Below are 16,619 nucleotides of genomic sequence, written 5' to 3'. Positions count from 1 at the left end.
CCCTACAGGATACAGTACTGCCTTTTGTGGATTCTGAGACTTTGAATCTTCACAGAAGTAGAGTTTCATCCTTCTTCCTGACTGGTGGGTTTGAACCTCTGACCTTGAGATTAGCAACTCAATATGGAGTTCTACTATGAACACTTAGATGAGGTCATTATGAATTGGAACTCATTAATGAAACAAAACTTTGTGGCTGTTTAAAATTATGTAGATTTACATATGGTAACATGAATATGTCCAAACTAAAGTGTAAAGACAAAAACGTCTAATGCCAACAGGTTATTGGCTTTTATGGCCTGATGCACCTAGAAAATATCAGGGATCACTAAACAAAACAAAAAACCCCACAATCTAAAAGAAAGCTTTCCTGTGCTTTTTAAATGATTTTCCATATATAAGATCCAGGATGGGTGTGTCTACAGAAACAGTAACTGGACTACTAATTACCTAAGGGCATGTCAGGGAGGTTAGGGAGAAATGGGGAGCCAACAATGGTAAGTACAAGAAGAAAATGTTCTGAAATTGATCGTGGTGATGTAAATTACATGTGACCTACATGCCAATAAAGCTATTTTTTTTAACAAAGGAAAGAAAATGTCAGGGATCAAACAAAGAGAAAGTTCATGGGAAGGCGTGAGGAAGCTGGAGCTAGCAGCAGCTCACTTGGAAGACCTTCACCCCCGAGAAATGCAGAGCTGACTGCAGGAGCCCGATGTCCCACATGCAACAAAACACGAACAAACGCCAGAAAAAACGTTTTCTAAAAACTGTAGGTTTTTATTCAGTTAAGAGGTAGACAGATGACCATGGAAGGCTGTCCCGTTTAACTTGCCCAAATTTACATTCCACTTCATTCATCCATCCCACACAGCCAGAAATCTTAGAAGAAATAACCAAGATTCCTGGGAGATATTTTCTTCCTACTTCTTAGCAACAAGTCATTAAAATGCTTTCAAAGAAGTTACTACGAACTTAAATGTTCAATGCTTCCAAAGACTCTCATCCCTCCAGGAAGGTCCGCCCGTATGTCAAGAGAACCCAGCACTACTCTGACAGGAGGGCAGAGTGCATATGACTCTATTTCTATGAGACTACAAGGGAGCTTCGGTGTAATTTTATGATGGTCAATCCCTGTGCGTGGTCGGGCATAAGCTGGTGAAATCAAAGCAGAGCACACGCCTGTCAATTGGCTCTGAATGGAGGTTGTCTCTGCAGATAAGCTGTGATTTCTTACTTTTTTTTTTTTAACATTAAAACATAATGGAATTGAAGCCTGATACAAAAAGTAGAGAAATATGTACAGGAATTCACAGCCCAGAGGGAAAGGGACTTTGTTAGGAACCAGAGGAAATCTGGCTATTTTACAAAGCTAATTTTGAGACAAGTCATATTTAGCACAAAAGCAATTATAGCACAAATAACACTTCCCTCCCCCGGCTCCCACACTTGAAGGACTCTCCTGTAACACTGTAGTCATTCTCCAAGGGCGCAGGGATGGGCAAGGTGGCCCATCCCAAACAGCTTCTCGCTCTAGAGGGCGTATCTGAAGACCGCCATGATTGCAGCGCTGATCACTCCGGAAATGGGGACTGTGACAAACCAGGCCATGAAGATGTTGCGGAAGAGTCGCCAATCAACAGCCTTCTTAGATCGGAGCCAGCCAACGGATACAACAGAGCCCACCTACAGAAAGAGATCAAGGAAAAGGGTTCTTCAAGTGCCAACGACACGCTGGCAAGTCACCACCACGTTGACAAATTGACAAGTGGTGGGTACACATGGACATTATTCAATAAGGAGCTCCCAGATGAATGGCGAAGTCGGACTCCATGAAACGGGTTTGTAATAGTTCAAGGCAACTACTCCTAGAAAAGTGAAGGTAATAAAAAGATCCACTAATTCAACCTGCATACCGGAATTAAATAAGAACCTTTTGGTTTTCCCTGAGTTACTGAAAATTCTTAACTGTGTTGACGTAATAATAAACTACGTTAAACTACTTAAAATTTTAGATTTTCCAAATATTAAGCTGGAGGGTGGTGACAAAGATTAACAACAGAGGATCACCTGGAGAGATTCTGGCAAAAAAAAAAAAAGATGACTCACCAGGTTCCCTCACCTGATGGGAATTTCCTTAAAGAAGCTAGTTTCTCCTTTTTCTTATTACTCTGCAAGGGGACTTCCAGAAAGCTCATGGGAAAATGGGCTTATAAGACAGCCAGAACTACACAAAGCCAGCTAGTTTATTAGCACACATCCACACTACTCTGAATGGGGCCCCAAAGAACATATAAATAATGCTAAGTAGAAGTGACAAAAGAATAAAAAATTACAAGCAACTATAAACTAGAAATCCTAACTAGTTCCCTGTATATGACTTTTAAACCCCTGTGGATGAATACACATTAGCTGCTTAAGTACGAATGGGCAGACACACAAAAAGGTTGAGATGTAAGCTTTTAGAAAGATTCCAAAAGTCAGCTCGCCCTAAACTTGCAGACCCTTCAAAACTACTGCATAAGCTTTCTAAATAGAACTATGTGCAAAGAACCTGTGTATTTCTGGAACCAATCAGCAGATACATGACATTTAGACTTACTTTACAATGTGTTGTACTGATGGGAAGGCCAATATTTGATGCGATTACCACAGTAAGGGCAGATGCCAGTTCAATACTGAAGCCACTGCAGACAGGCCACAAAGGAAAAGAAAAACACCAGTGAATCATTTAGTTTGATTTTTGAAAAGCTGGCACTTCAAAAGCTAAAATCATTTTGCTTTGCTCTGCTTGGTGACAAAACTCCCACTGATACTGTTCTCTGCTCCTTGCTCTGACAATGAAATTGAGCCATAGTATATACACTCTTCCCCACTCCTCGAACGTTTGATTGAGGTTTTAAATTCCTCTGGAAACCCATTATTAAATGGGCTGTCTGCACTTTGATCCCAAGGCAAGACCAGTACAAGCCACGCATTCACAGCTCTTCATTCTTAGCACACAAATGTTTCTCAGGAAAATAAAAAAGTTTCTCAGGAAACATACTGTTACAGACTACCCGACTTCAAAAGATGAGTGGTTACCCAAGATCACGTTTATAAGGACCATACATTAAGGAAAAAAAACTTGCTTATGTGAACTTGGTCACTTTATCTAAAGAATGATGAATGTGTTATACTACTACATAATTTCTTAAGAAAAAAGAATATGCCACTCCTTGGCCTGTTAGAACTCACCTAGAAACAAAAACATAAATAAATAAATAGATAAATAAATAAAAAGGAACTCACCTAGAAGGGGTGATTGGAGTCAGATCTTTCCCCATGGTCTGGATAACTCTCCTTCCCCAGACCCACAGGCCAATACAGATGCCAACACCACCATAGAGGAGAAGCCATATTGGTGTTGCAGCTTTTGAAGAAACATCTCCCGTCTCATAAACCAGATATAAAGCAACCAGAGGACCAATGGCATTGCTGGAAAGAAAAAAGAGGGCACAGATGGCTTTTCAGACAGAACCATTATGACCCCGGCTTGCCAACAGACTAGTGTTATCTAAAGCTCAGCCTTTAAGCTCACATGGCAGATGACTCCCCTGCAAAAAACGAACATGGAAGCCTACCCTACACAAAACCAGGCTAAGATTAGCAGCTTCTGTGGAGGAGGTTCGCACAGTTGGTCACCTTCCACAGGTAGCTTAAAACACCTGGGTTCCAACAAAGTTTATAAATCACAGAACTATGGCTAACAACATACATTCATGCTATAGGACCATGGTTTTGTGTTCATCTTCTATACTATTATTTACTACAGGAGGACTTGTTCCTGTCTTGATAGGAAAAAGGCTTTCCCGTGAATAACATGTTGGTCACCTCAAGAAACAAAGTTACAAACATTCTCTGTAACCCCTCTGCAGAGTAAGACTTTACTTCAATAACTGCTATTATCTCATTCTCTCTAGATTAATCAGGGTCTCCTGTATGGTGCATCATGGCCATTGTGTCCTTTCAGTCTTAAAAAAAAAAAAAAATGGCTAAGACAGTTTGAAAATAGAAAAAGCAACACAGAAACTCAGTGTCTACTAACCTGACATCATTGCCACCATGGGCAAATGACCCAAAGCAGGCCGTGAGGATCTGGAGAAATTGGAAGAGGAGAGACACTTCGGGTTTATCCTGGTCGTACCATTCTTCTTCTAGAGAGCCCCTACTTCCTTTTCTGTCACCCAGAGACATCTCTTCCTTGACACTCACATCCATCTCGGAGGCCGAGTGGATATCAGACACAGCATTGCAATAGCTGGTGTAACTATCCATGCGAATCCGTTTCTTAGTGTCTGCATTAGGCCACGTCAGCTTCTCCATTTCTTCAGCTTTTTGCTCACCCTCTTTGGCACGAAATGAATCCAGAGGCATGCCACAAATTGCCATAGTGTAGGAAGTATAGCTATTGTTGCGCCTCAGAGGTTTGTCACCAGAGTCTCCCATGCAGTCCCCCACTTTGGCAAGATGTAATTTGTGGAGGAGCTCTTTGTACAGGCCAGAATCTTTATGCACGGTGTGATACTGGTAGTGGCCACTGGAGTTTATCTGGTTGCTGACTGCTTGGTTAAACTGAACAAGGTTTCCATTAGGCAACTGCATGGCACCTGCCCAAGACCAAAAAGGTAACACACGATATGAGCATCAATGGCCTTTACAGTCCAAAACTACTTCCTGCCCCCAACTCAAGAGATTCCCACTCACCATTTATGGCACTGTCTATGCTGATTTCCTCTCTCAGGTCCATGCTGGGAAGCTTCTCTCGCTCGGGAGCTTCCTCCAAGTCCCCCAGCTTGAATGAGACAGCCCTCTCCTCCACCACAGCCCGGAGGGGCACAGCGGCAGGGCTGACGTCAGAAACAGAGCCCCGACTTTCAATGTCACCAAAAGACATCTTGGTCTCCTCATGGTCTTCTTTCAAACTGTTCTTTTTCTCCATCAAGGGACTTTCAGAAGGACTGGACTTTATTTCTCCTAGAAAAGAAGGGTTTTTTTGATCACACTAACTTTCACACAAGACTCCTTCTCTCTCCCCACAAAAATCTATCTCATAAGAACACATGCAAATTAGTTATAGCTAAGGACAATGTCTTTGTCTGCTTTATTATTTGTCTACAACTAATCTTATAACATCAATGCAGAAGAGCCTATTATCAAGAGCTGGGAAATGTTTTCTGCAAAAAGCCAGATGGTCATTCTTCTAGGTTTGCGAGCGCATATAATTTCCTCTCTGCCTTGACAACCTTGTGATGGGTTGGATTACATACCCTCCCATGTGTGTTGCGAACCCTAAGCCTTATAAACTAGTTATAGTCTCATTTGAGAATGGGTTTTACAAAGCTAACAAAATACGAAAAATATTTTCTTCGTGGTGTCATGTGGCAGAAATCAGCACAAGGTGTGTTAAATCAGTTATCTTTTCAGATGTAGCAGAGCAGATTGGGGGCAGGGGGTGTCCTGTATCGATGGCAGTGACAAAAATCACCAAGAAATAGATGAAGATTGACAAGAACCTTTCCCCAAACTGGCAGAAAGTCTTCCCTGCAGAGTTGGCTGACTTAACGACTTCTAATCCCCTAGAACTGAGCGAAAACCAGCTGCTGTTTGGTGGTGTGCATGTCTGCTACAGCAGCATCAGAAAACCAAGATGCCCACCAGTCTTTGTCTCCCTGCCACGCCAAGGCAGCACTGGGAGCTGCTCCAGCACCTAGAACGCACCTCATTCACTTTGTTCTGTTTTAAAGGGGACCCCCCCCCCAACCTCAGCCCAAGAGCTCAAGCAAAATAGTTCAATACAATCAATTAAAAATGACAACTTTAACGTCTAGCTCTTCATTCTCAAAATGATTGTCTCAGTCTCAGAATCTTCCTTGTTGTAAATTCCATGCCAGGTAGGAACAGTTCCTGCCTATCGTGTCAATGCTCAAGAGAACTAGGCAATTCTTTCAGGTTTTGCAGTCAAGCAAAACTTGCCGTCTTCTCACACAGAGGAAGAAAACAAGGTCGGGCAGTCTGGGAAGCCTCATTCCAGCCAGACGAGCAGTCTCTCTCCAAGGCCCTTCAGCTGAGCTGCAGTGACGCAGCACTCTGCCGAGTCCCACTGCAGTCTGTGCAGCCCTTGGCTTTTACAGAACACACTCCAGACCACAGACAATGTATTTGCATAGATAAAAAAGGCAAAAAAAAGGGTATTCGAAGAGATCTTAGCCACGAATGAAAGGAATACAAGATTTAAATGAGAAATCTATCAGAATCTACTCAGCATGTAAATAGACAGGTATAATATGGCCTAAATGATTTTCTCACCTGTCAGTTAAAAATGTTTTCCTCTAGGATTGGTAGTTAATAACTTGAGTTATTAACCTGAGAATTAACCAGATCTACAGTCAGATATGCATATTGTACTTTGCTTGCATGGGTGACTACTGAGAACTCGTTTAAGTAGTTGGGATAAATAGTTGCTCCACCAAAAATGTTCTGTCCTTGCCTCTTTGTATTAAGGCACCTGCACTTTTCAATTAATGTAGGCCACCGCTTCTATTTCACTACGATGCCACTGCATCGGTTTCAGGTACAGTGAGAAAACACATTGTCCAGTATCCCTTATGACTCACGGCACCAAAAATTACTTGGGGCAATAAACCATACCCTCTGAGGAGTCCTTGCACTACCAATTTATGCAGACTTTTAAAGGAGATCAAATTAACATAAATAAGCATGTACAGAGTTATATTTTGCTGCTACAAGCAGTTACTTACGTTCAATTTTTCTCTTCATCCTGGGACATACAAAGAACCAGACGATAAGGGCACAGAACACTGCACATCCCACCGAGATGAGGATGGTGCCCCACAGAGGAAGTTTGTCAAAGCCCAGCACTAGGAGATAAAATGGTGCATCTTGAAAACCGCAGGGCAAAAGCCCCCGGCAATAATGTGTAAGCCCTCCTGGGATTCGGAGGGTTCCCCAAGCCAGCCCGTCACCTTTCACAGCTGCTATCAGCTGCAGTGCCAGAGGGTTCAGTGATAACAGCAATAGAAATAAATCAAGTTTTCCATTTGTGAGAAAAATCCAGTAGTTATCTTACACTCCTGCTTAAAATCCCTGCGACGATTCCCTTCCCTTCATTTTTGAAGGCACGAAAGACGACTGCATCTTGAGGACTTGCCCACTACTTACTCCACTCTCACTCAACAGGCCGTCAGGACATGCAGACTTGATGTTTAAGACGCCCGATTTGTCGGGCTGATGAAATCCTCCACTGAAAAGTTATCATATCTCTGCCTATCCTCCAGTAAAACCTTCTAACAAGGTATTCTCTCTTTCAAAATTATTACCAATATTCTCTGTCAGATAAAATTCACCTGCAGAGCTCTCTCACAGAAGAAAAACTGTCTGGTGGTGGTCACGAAGAATCCACATAATCAAGGACCATCCAACTAAACCTAAGGAACGTTACTGATCTGCACAGCATGCCAAATCAGCTTAGTGACTTGTGATGGTTGTACTTTATTAAGAACTAAATGACTTATGAAACAAATTCCACTGTCTCATGATTAATCTTTTAAAATCCAATTAAACTGAGATTTCTTCCAAAACTAAAACTCTGTGACTACAGCCTTTTTATCTTAATTTCCATTTTTTTCAATTTTTATGATGTGGGTAAGTCAAACTGAACTATACTTGAAATTCCATCAATCCCCAACAGTGTAAATCTGCCTACTTTCCAAAAGTCAAAAAGAGAAGAAACAAAAACTAGTTTTTCTGATGAATGATCCACAAAGAACAAAATATTCAAGTCCCTATTCTCAACAATAATTGAAAATGTGATGGATTATCAAAAGATTTGTTAAGATTAATTAAAAAAAGGTGTTTCTAATGTCACTGAACTCTGCACCTAGCCACCATAAATAAGCCATCCATGCTTAATCTTGGGGGATTCTCCTTGTTTAGCATGAAAACAAATGCAAACAAAGCAATTCTTTCTTCAAGCACACCATTCTGAGTAACAAGTCTGGTCTCCCTAATGTGATGAATGAGAGCAACAGCCCCACAAAGTAGCTAACTTTCTTAATTATTCCAGAAACAAAGACAAGGTTAGTTACTTAGAGAATTCCATTTTCAGTCACTGATATTACTTAGATGTGGCTGAAAAAGTCACAACCCAATAAAATTTAGTGAGTTATGATCAGCATTAAGGGAAAAAACCCCACCCTACCCCCCAAAAGGAAAAAACCAAGGGCTCCAGTTGAAAAGAAAATGTTTCCGCAATGATGACGGCAACTTGTGTACAAATGTACTTGATACAATTTATGTATGGGTTATTTGTTATAAGAGCTGTAAGAGCCAATAAAATGACTTATTTTTTAAAAAAAGAAAAATACATAGTTGGAAAATATGAGTGAATTAGACTTAAGTAAATTCCTAACACTATTTCAATTATCTAGGTAGTGCTCTCTAAGCACGCTCTCTCCACACAGAGCATGCATGCGCTGGGCAACAATGTATTTCTTCCAGTAGGTCAGTCAAAATCTTGAAAAGTCTACCATCAATCCAAATGGGCCTACAGAGCCAGCTAGCCAAGGCATGTACTCTGCCTGCCTGACATGCTATTCATCGTTGGTAATTGTTAAGTTATACAGTTATAGCTGTGATTTAATCCATGCCTTGCCTTAGTCCCAGCATAAATGTAAACATTTCGATCTTTACATTCTCATAAATTATTTTTATCCTGTTAGCTGCATGAATTCTTCCAAGTACACTTAGACCAGCTGTTAAACATGCCAACTCTTCTCATTCAAGCAGATTCAGGAAGTACATTTAGTACTTAGAAATAAAAGTAACTCCATTTGGGAAAGAAAAATCGAAATCCATTTAACTAGTCATAAAGGGCTGATTGTTGAAGACCAGATATAACTAATGCCTCTTCAGCAGTCGAGGTCAGTATCAATTGCAGCATTTTTAGAGGTAGAAGAAAGAGAAGGAGAAGGCATATTATAGGTGGATCCTGTGAAGACTAAAGAGGAAAGGTCTGTAGTGATTTAGAATCTGAGCAGGTCTCTGGTTGAAAACCTATCTAGGTTAAGTCAGCATACACTAGCCTGCAGCCTTCTGAAATGGGCGCAGGCCAGCCACCTTCTAGGAGATTTCAGCCCTGTAAAGCAAAAAGGGGTAAATCGGGCATTTAATGCAAGTTTTATAAACCATGTGAAATTCACATTTAAACGTTTCAGTATGTACTTACAAGGTGCTCCAGTATACATGATGGAAAAGAGATTTACTCCAATTGTGCAGGCATAGAAAATTGGCAACCCTCTCAAACCATTCGGAACGGGATCTGCCTGTAAAACACCATTCCGGATCAATACATTAAGAGCTATAAAAGTTTACCCATTTCCACAAGATCTTATAAAAGGCTGGATCAGGAAGTAGAGTCTACTTCACATTAGTTTCCAAGGGCAGAACTTTTCCCTGCACACGCTCCTACAAGCCTTCCTCCTTACCAAAGTCAATCTCATTTTCTCCCTGATCTTAACTTTCCATAACTGTTTGGCATCTCCAGTGTATTCGTCGTCCTGTGTTTGTGTGGGCACGCACTTTTAAATAATCTCACTACCTACAGCAATGACTAATGACACCTAGAATAATCAGATTCTCACACCTCCATTCTGAGGGCCTTAGAAGTCAAAATTCTTCTTAGAAGTCTGAGTGCATAGGGCAGCTATGGATGATAGCGGAAGCCCAAAATCCATGTGCAGGGTCCACATACAGATGAAGCCTTTGGTGAATTCCCTCTCACCATAATTGAGAGATATGGGTAGCCTATCAGACAGAGCATTGAAAAGCTGATTATGGGAGACATCCTTAGGTTAAAATGTAGTTTGTTTTTTGATCCAGAATTTAAGGTTTATAGAGAGATGTCAAGATATGACAGACTTATCTCCATTGGAATACAGAGAAATTTTATCCATCTCCACAGGCTATAACTCCAGATTTGATGGTAGATAGTTTTTTTTGTTTTTGTTTTTATTTATTTTTTTCCTCTTTTTTAACATTTTATTAGGGGCTCATACAACTGTTATCCCAATCCATACACACATCAATTGTGTAAAGCGCATTTGTACATCGTTTCTCAAAACATTTTCTCTCCATTTAAACCCCCGACATTAGGTCCTCATTTTTTCCCTCCCTCCCCGCTCCCCCCTCCCGCATGAGCCCTTGATAGTTTATAAATGGGTATTTTGTCATATCTTGCCCTGTCCGACGTCTCCCTTCATCCACTTTTCGGTTGTCTGTCCCCCAGGGAGGAGGTCACACACAGTTCCATGTAATCGGTTCCCTCTTTCCTACCCATTCTCCCTTTACCCTCCCTGTGTACCCGTGTACCTCCTCTGGTCTAGCCAGTCTTGCAAGATAGAATTCAAGTCATGGTAGTGGGAGCGGGGAGGAAACCCTTAGGAACTAGAGGAAGGTTGTATTTCTCATCATTGTTACATCGCACCGTGACTGGCTCATCTCCTCCCCTAGACCCCTCTGCAAGGGGATCTCCAGTGGCCTACTAATGGGCTTTGGATCTCCACTCTGCACTCCCCCCATCATTCACTATGGTAAGATTTTTTGTTCTGATGATGCCTTACACCTGATCCCTTCGACACCTCATAGTTGCATAGGCTGGTGTGCTTCTTCCATGTGGGCTTTGTTGCTTCTGAGCTTGATGGCCGCTTGATTACCTTCAAGCCTTTAAGACCCCAGACGCTATACTTTTTGATAGCTGGGCACCATCAGCTTTCTTCACCACATTTGCTTATGCACCCAAAATGTAGTATTTTTAATCATTTGATCTCTCCTTTGACTCATTTTAAATTTGGTCTAGGTTTTAATATTTTCTGCTTTATTTTCCTTTGTGGCTTTTCTGTTTTACTGTTATTGCTGTCAGCTTTGTTGTGTTTTAAATGTTTCTCTGTATATGAAATCCAGAATAGGTAAATCTAGAGAGACTATAACCAGCATTAAGGAAAACCTTAAGTGTATTAATGGTTTCTTGGGGATAAGGAGCTAATAACGCTGAGAACAAGAATGAAGAAAATGTTCTAAAATTGATTGTGGTGATGATTGTACAGCTCATCATATGACTGAACTACTGAATTATATGACTTGTGAATTATATGCCAATAAAACTGTTTATAGAAAGAAGTGCATACATAAAAACATCCTACACGTTTCTGGAAGATGTCAAGATCACAACCATGAGATGTCAGGACACACTATTTTATATGCTTTTATGAAACTTTTAAAAGATAAAGTCTGTAGGACACCGTATCTGCAACAAAAACACAAACGCACCATGATGCTTTACCAGAGTACTGAGACAAAAACCAACCGTATCTAGTTCACCACTGAGCACCAGAATACAGCTGCATCACAGAGCTAGCATTCACATTCGAGAATGCTAAGCACTAACAAGTACTATAAAAAAATAACGGCTAAAGACGGTGATAGGATGGGCACGTTTTCATTCAGAGATCGGGCCAGTCGGGAATGAGTGTCACTGGAGAAAGAGGTGTAAGGACATAAACGTAGCAAGTCAACAACCCTATAAATCACTAAGGGTAAATAACAGCAAGGCCCCTGGCTAATTATCCAGACAGGCATACTAGCAAATACAATGGCCTTCAACAGCCAGGAGGCCAGTGTGACTGGAAATGACAAGAATTCCACTTAAAATGAATGTGCATTAATTCTACAGGAAGTGAACAAGAGCACCAACTTAAATAAAAAAATTTTTAAAAAAACACCTCTCTGCCACCAAGTCAATTCCAAATCACAGCGACCCTCAAGAACAGGGCAGAACTGGCCCTGTGGGTTTCTGAGATTCTAACTCTTTAGCCTCGTTTATCTCTTGCTGAGTGGTTGGTGGTTTCAAACTGCTGACCACCCTGTAGTGAGCAGCCCAACAAATAACAACTAAGCCACCAGGGCATTAACTTTATGGTTTAATATTATCTCAGGCGTAGTTACCATGAGAAATGAGGGTGCGGAGAGGGAACACAGGGACAGAGCATAGAGAACCTGAAGTGCAAAGTTTCTGATACAAATAATCAGTACCTGGGGACAGAATGAGGTAGTAGTGTAAAAATGAAACAAAGGCTCAGGCATAAACTCATTTGTGATTTGGGTGCTGTTTCAAATCAATAGACTTCACAGAATAAAACTTCTCTGTCACTGGTTTTGGTTTGTCCATAAGCTAAGAGAAAAGATGATGAAATCATCAAAACAAATCCAGTAGACTAGAACCTAGGAATGGCTAAGCACATCTGAGTAACGTTTCACCAATATTAGTCACACTGCGGAGCCCCTATGGGCTAGCACTGGGCTGCTAACCTTGATCCCACTAACCGCTCCAAGGGAAAAGATGAGGCCATCTGCACCTGTCAAAATGGACAATGGGAAACCCTAGACCAGCGGTTCTCAACCTGTGGGTCATGATCTTTGGGAGGGGGGGGTCGAATGAGAGGTCACAGGGGTCGCCCGATTCATTAACAGCAGTAAAATGAGTTATGAAATAGCAACGAAAATAATTTTATGGTTGGGGGTCACAACATGAACTGCACGAAAGGGTCGCGGCATTAGGAAGGTTGAGAACCACTGCTCTAGAAGCAGTTCTACTCTGTCCTATATGGTTATGAGTCACAATCAACCCAATGGCAGCGGGTGGATTAGCCACACTGCGGGTAGTCAGCAAAGTTTTCAAAAACAAACCAAACACACTGCCATCAAATCAATGCGCCGGACTCATAGTGATCCTACAGGACAGTGTTTAACTCTATGAGAGTAGAAAGCCCGTCTTTCCCCAGAGCAGCAGCCAGTGGTGGTTTTAGACTGCTGCCCTTTCAGTTAGCAGCCAAACTAGCTACTGCGCCACCAAGGCTCCTTCCAGGTTATAAACCTGAGGTATTTTCTTCTAACGTCTATCCATACTTTTTTAGGATCCTCTCCAAGAGATTTAAGCCCAAACTAATTGCCATGGAGTTACTCATGACTCAAGGCAACCCTGTAAAACAGAATACAACCATCATAGGGTCCTGAGACTGTAACCTATACAGCCACGTCTTTCTCCCACAGAGCCACTGGTGGGGTCACCACTGCAACCTTTCGTTAACAGACAACAGCTTGAAGAAAAAAAAAAAATCACTGCAACAGGGTCTCTTCAAAAAAAACCCAAAACAAATGACCCTTTGCTATTGAGTCAATTCTAACTCAGCAATGTTATAGGACAGAATACAATTGCTCCTTAATATGCACGTCTGAACCCCTCAATCTTCAGGAGCAGCTTCATTCCTCTCTTGTGGAGTGGCTGGTAGGTATGAACCTCTAACATAAAGTTAGAAGCAGTCCAACATTTAACCCAATGCATTCACTTGCCCTCACCCTCCAAATATTTAAATCCATGAGGGTTCTATATACATCTCAAATATATTGTTTGGTTCCAGTACTTCACAGTAGATATTGCAAAAAATACCGATTTTTTTGGTATTTTCTGACCATATTGGAAATATGGTCTTAGGTGACCCCTGTGAAAGGGTCGTTCGACCCCTAGGTTGAGACCCGCTGCCCTAGCTGCTCCACAGGACAAAGGTGAGCCTGACAATGCCTCCTGGGAGATGTGGCCTTTTCTGAGACACTAGGGACCACTCCCCTTCACAACTTCCTGCTTGCTGGGACTCTGTGGCTACCTCCATGGGTGACCCCACATGGCCTGTCCGGCCCTCAGAGCTGTCAGCGTCCTGCCACGTTTTCACCTTTCCACTGATCTTAGATCCACTTGACTCTGCACACCCCCAGCCTGTGTCTTCCTGCATCCCTCGCCACCTTTCTGCGTGAACAGCCTACAGCTAGCTGCATAAGTCTTAAGAGGGCTCTGGCTATAATTGGACCGATGGACTTTGGTTGCACTGGGCTGCCTTCTTGACACAAAGTTTTCTAATCCATGAGTGTCAATGATTTTGTTTCTCTGGATAACCCAGCCTAACATAAAACCTTATGCCAAAACCAAACTGTCATCAGGTCAATTCTGACTTATAAGCAACCATACAGGGCAATGTCGAGCCTGTTGGTTTCTGAGACTAACTTCGTACAGGAGTAAAAAAAGCCTCATCTTTCTCCTACAGAGCACATAGCAGCTTCGAACTGATGACTTTGAGGTTAGCACCCTAATGGGTAACCCACTGTGCTACCAGGGCTCCTTAGAAACCTTGCAGATGAGTTTAACTCAAGTGGTAGATGCCACCTCACAGCTACCCTATTATAGGACAGGATAAAACTGCCCTGTGGGTTTGAGTCTGTAAATATCTACAGAATAGAAAGCCTCATCTTTCTCCCATAGAGCCGCTGGTAGTTTTGAACTGCTGACCTTGTGGTTAACAAGCCAACACCTTAACCACTATGACACCAGGGGGTGGGTATGAGTCAAAACCAAGTCAACAGTAACCAGTTACTTAAGTTTCAAGTCTTCAAAAGTTAAACTGCTACATCCTGTCAGACTTCAGGTTACAGAACACAGTGATCACAATCATTTTCTAGTTACAGAGTTTCTGTAAAGACATGGTACAAATCCTTCCCTAGAGAAGCTTAAAACTAGACCAGACAAGTGGGTCTAAATACATCCTTACCTCTTGGGATTAAGCTATCTCCTTCACTCAAATTTCTACCGTTTAGGAGCCATTCGCCTCAGAAAAAGACAACTTTGTTTCCTGAGAAAAATGCATTTATTCTTAAACTCATTCCCATGCCAACAAAATCCCTCATTATGTATGTTTATTTTGTTCCCAGCACCAGACTTCTTGATAAACGAAAAGTGATCAGGTTTCTCAAAGGGATTTTCAAGTGGACAAGAAATAAAATGGCTGCTTGAGGAAAGGAGGAACTATCCTGTCTATTCTGAGAAATGAAGACCTGGTTCCCAGCGGGCAGAGGCCTCACCCAGGCTAGTTGGGATAACGAGTTCTGTAAGAACTATGCAGAGACCCAAACTACTCCACAATTGGCAGCTTAGAAAAAGCTCCAGGGCACATGATTGAGCCCCGAACGTTCAATTCAATGTCTGAATAAGGTGGCGGCGGAAATAAAGTGGCCGAGCTAAGAAAGTCATTCTAAGTAAGTGTGCGTGTTTTCCCTTCTATCTCCTTTCTGAGTACAAGTCAGTACCTATTCCATTTTCCCTTCTTGGATAATAAACATTTGCTTCTTGCTGAGCACACAACATACGAGTGCACAGATAATACTTTTCTTTTGATTTTCCAAAGCTACACACTTTAACATTAGCAAGAATGCTGCCCTACCTTGAAAAGTTATGACAGGGAAGAAAATGATTACCTTACGGAGGATGAATGCACGAACAAGGAAGAATAAGATTCCAGACATAATACCAGAAAGCAGCGGAGAGATAAACCAAGACAGCACTGAAATAGAATGAAGAAAACAGTGTCAACAACTGCAAGTTGGAAAGTCAAGGTTAATAACTACTGTGTTCTACTTTCAAGCTTAAAGTTCATATCTGTCCTGTTTCACACCATCTCTGCCCTGACAAGGTTAACAAGCGACACACTGCCAAGAATGGCGGCACTGAAGAGTTGAACCTACCGATTTTTATCAGTTCGGACCACTTGACACCCTCCTGCCCCTTTGCCACCAGGGAGAAGCCGATGGTCGCACCGACGATACAATGGGTACCAGAAATGGGAAGCTTCAAAAAGGAAGCCACCAGCTGCCACACAGCTGAACCTGAAAGGAACACAGTCGGGTTTTACAAAGGAAGGAGGTCCAACCCCATCATGTGAATCCGGGATTCTGGAGCAAATAGTGACCTGCAGGGCCCAAGATTGGAAGTACCCCCCACCCCCACCATGCACATGAGCTTCCCCCTCCCTGAAAGGCACTTACCAAACATAGAGCTGACCGAGCCGGCCATCAGCAGGTGCTGGGTGGTGTTGTACATCTCCACATCGATCAAGCCCTTCCGGATGGTTTCACTCACTTTAGCCCCCAGTAAGACGGAGCCCACGGTTTCGAAGACACTAGCTAGGATGCAGGCTTGCTTCAGGGTCACTACACCCGAGCCCACAGCGGTACCAAACGAATTTGCTACATCATTGGCCCCCACGGAGAAGGCCAAGATAAAGGCAATGATGAAGCCCAGGATCAGCATCCATAGGTAGTCCACCAACCGACCAGAAGCGGCGGTAGCAGCGACAGTGGCGGTAGCAGCAACAGTGCTGGTAATCAGCGTGGCCACGGTAGATGCCATTCTCAAGAGTCGTAGTGGCTTTTGTTTTTAAATGAATGTACGAGAATTACTGCGCGGCTTGGAGGATGTGTAAACAGAAGATGAGGTATCAAAATACTCTAATAAATAATATATATTATATAAAATTAAATACTGTAAACTACGGCACAGAAACCGAGCTGGGGAGTTACTGCTATACGCTGCGTCGGGGCGTCTGTGGTCTGGGGGGTCTTTGGCTCTGGGGGGCTACAAGCACGGGGTGGAAGTCCATGGTGAAGAAGAGCAAGGGCGTAAG

At 42.4% G+C, this 16,619-nt stretch overlaps 1 protein-coding gene across 1 annotated transcript; it reads right to left on the bottom strand.

The window, feature by feature from the left end:
• Positions 1 to 755: 755 nt before the first annotated feature.
• Positions 756 to 16,613, bottom strand: SLC20A1 (solute carrier family 20 member 1). The gene is made up of 10 exons (XM_004707937.4): positions 15,982 to 16,613; positions 15,682 to 15,822; positions 15,415 to 15,500; positions 9,287 to 9,383; positions 6,801 to 6,920; positions 4,747 to 5,016; positions 4,088 to 4,649; positions 3,292 to 3,477; positions 2,603 to 2,687; positions 756 to 1,686 (listed from the first exon to the last, which is right to left on the bottom strand). Exons 1-10 carry the CDS (start codon positions 16,343 to 16,345, stop codon positions 1,534 to 1,536), a joined length of 2,064 nt encoding a protein of 687 aa, XP_004707994.1. The 5' UTR covers positions 16,346 to 16,613; the 3' UTR covers positions 756 to 1,533.
• Positions 16,614 to 16,619: the final 6 nt, after the last annotated feature.

The sequence above is a fragment of the Echinops telfairi genome, unplaced genomic scaffold, assembly GCF_000313985.2.
Source record: "Echinops telfairi isolate 266 unplaced genomic scaffold, ASM31398v2 ScPeMD7_11;HRSCAF=52, whole genome shotgun sequence".
NCBI classification, from domain to species: domain Eukaryota; kingdom Metazoa; phylum Chordata; class Mammalia; order Afrosoricida; family Tenrecidae; genus Echinops; species Echinops telfairi.
The sequence above is the reverse complement of the archived record's forward strand: the minus strand, read 5'-3'. Positions and strand labels throughout refer to the sequence as shown.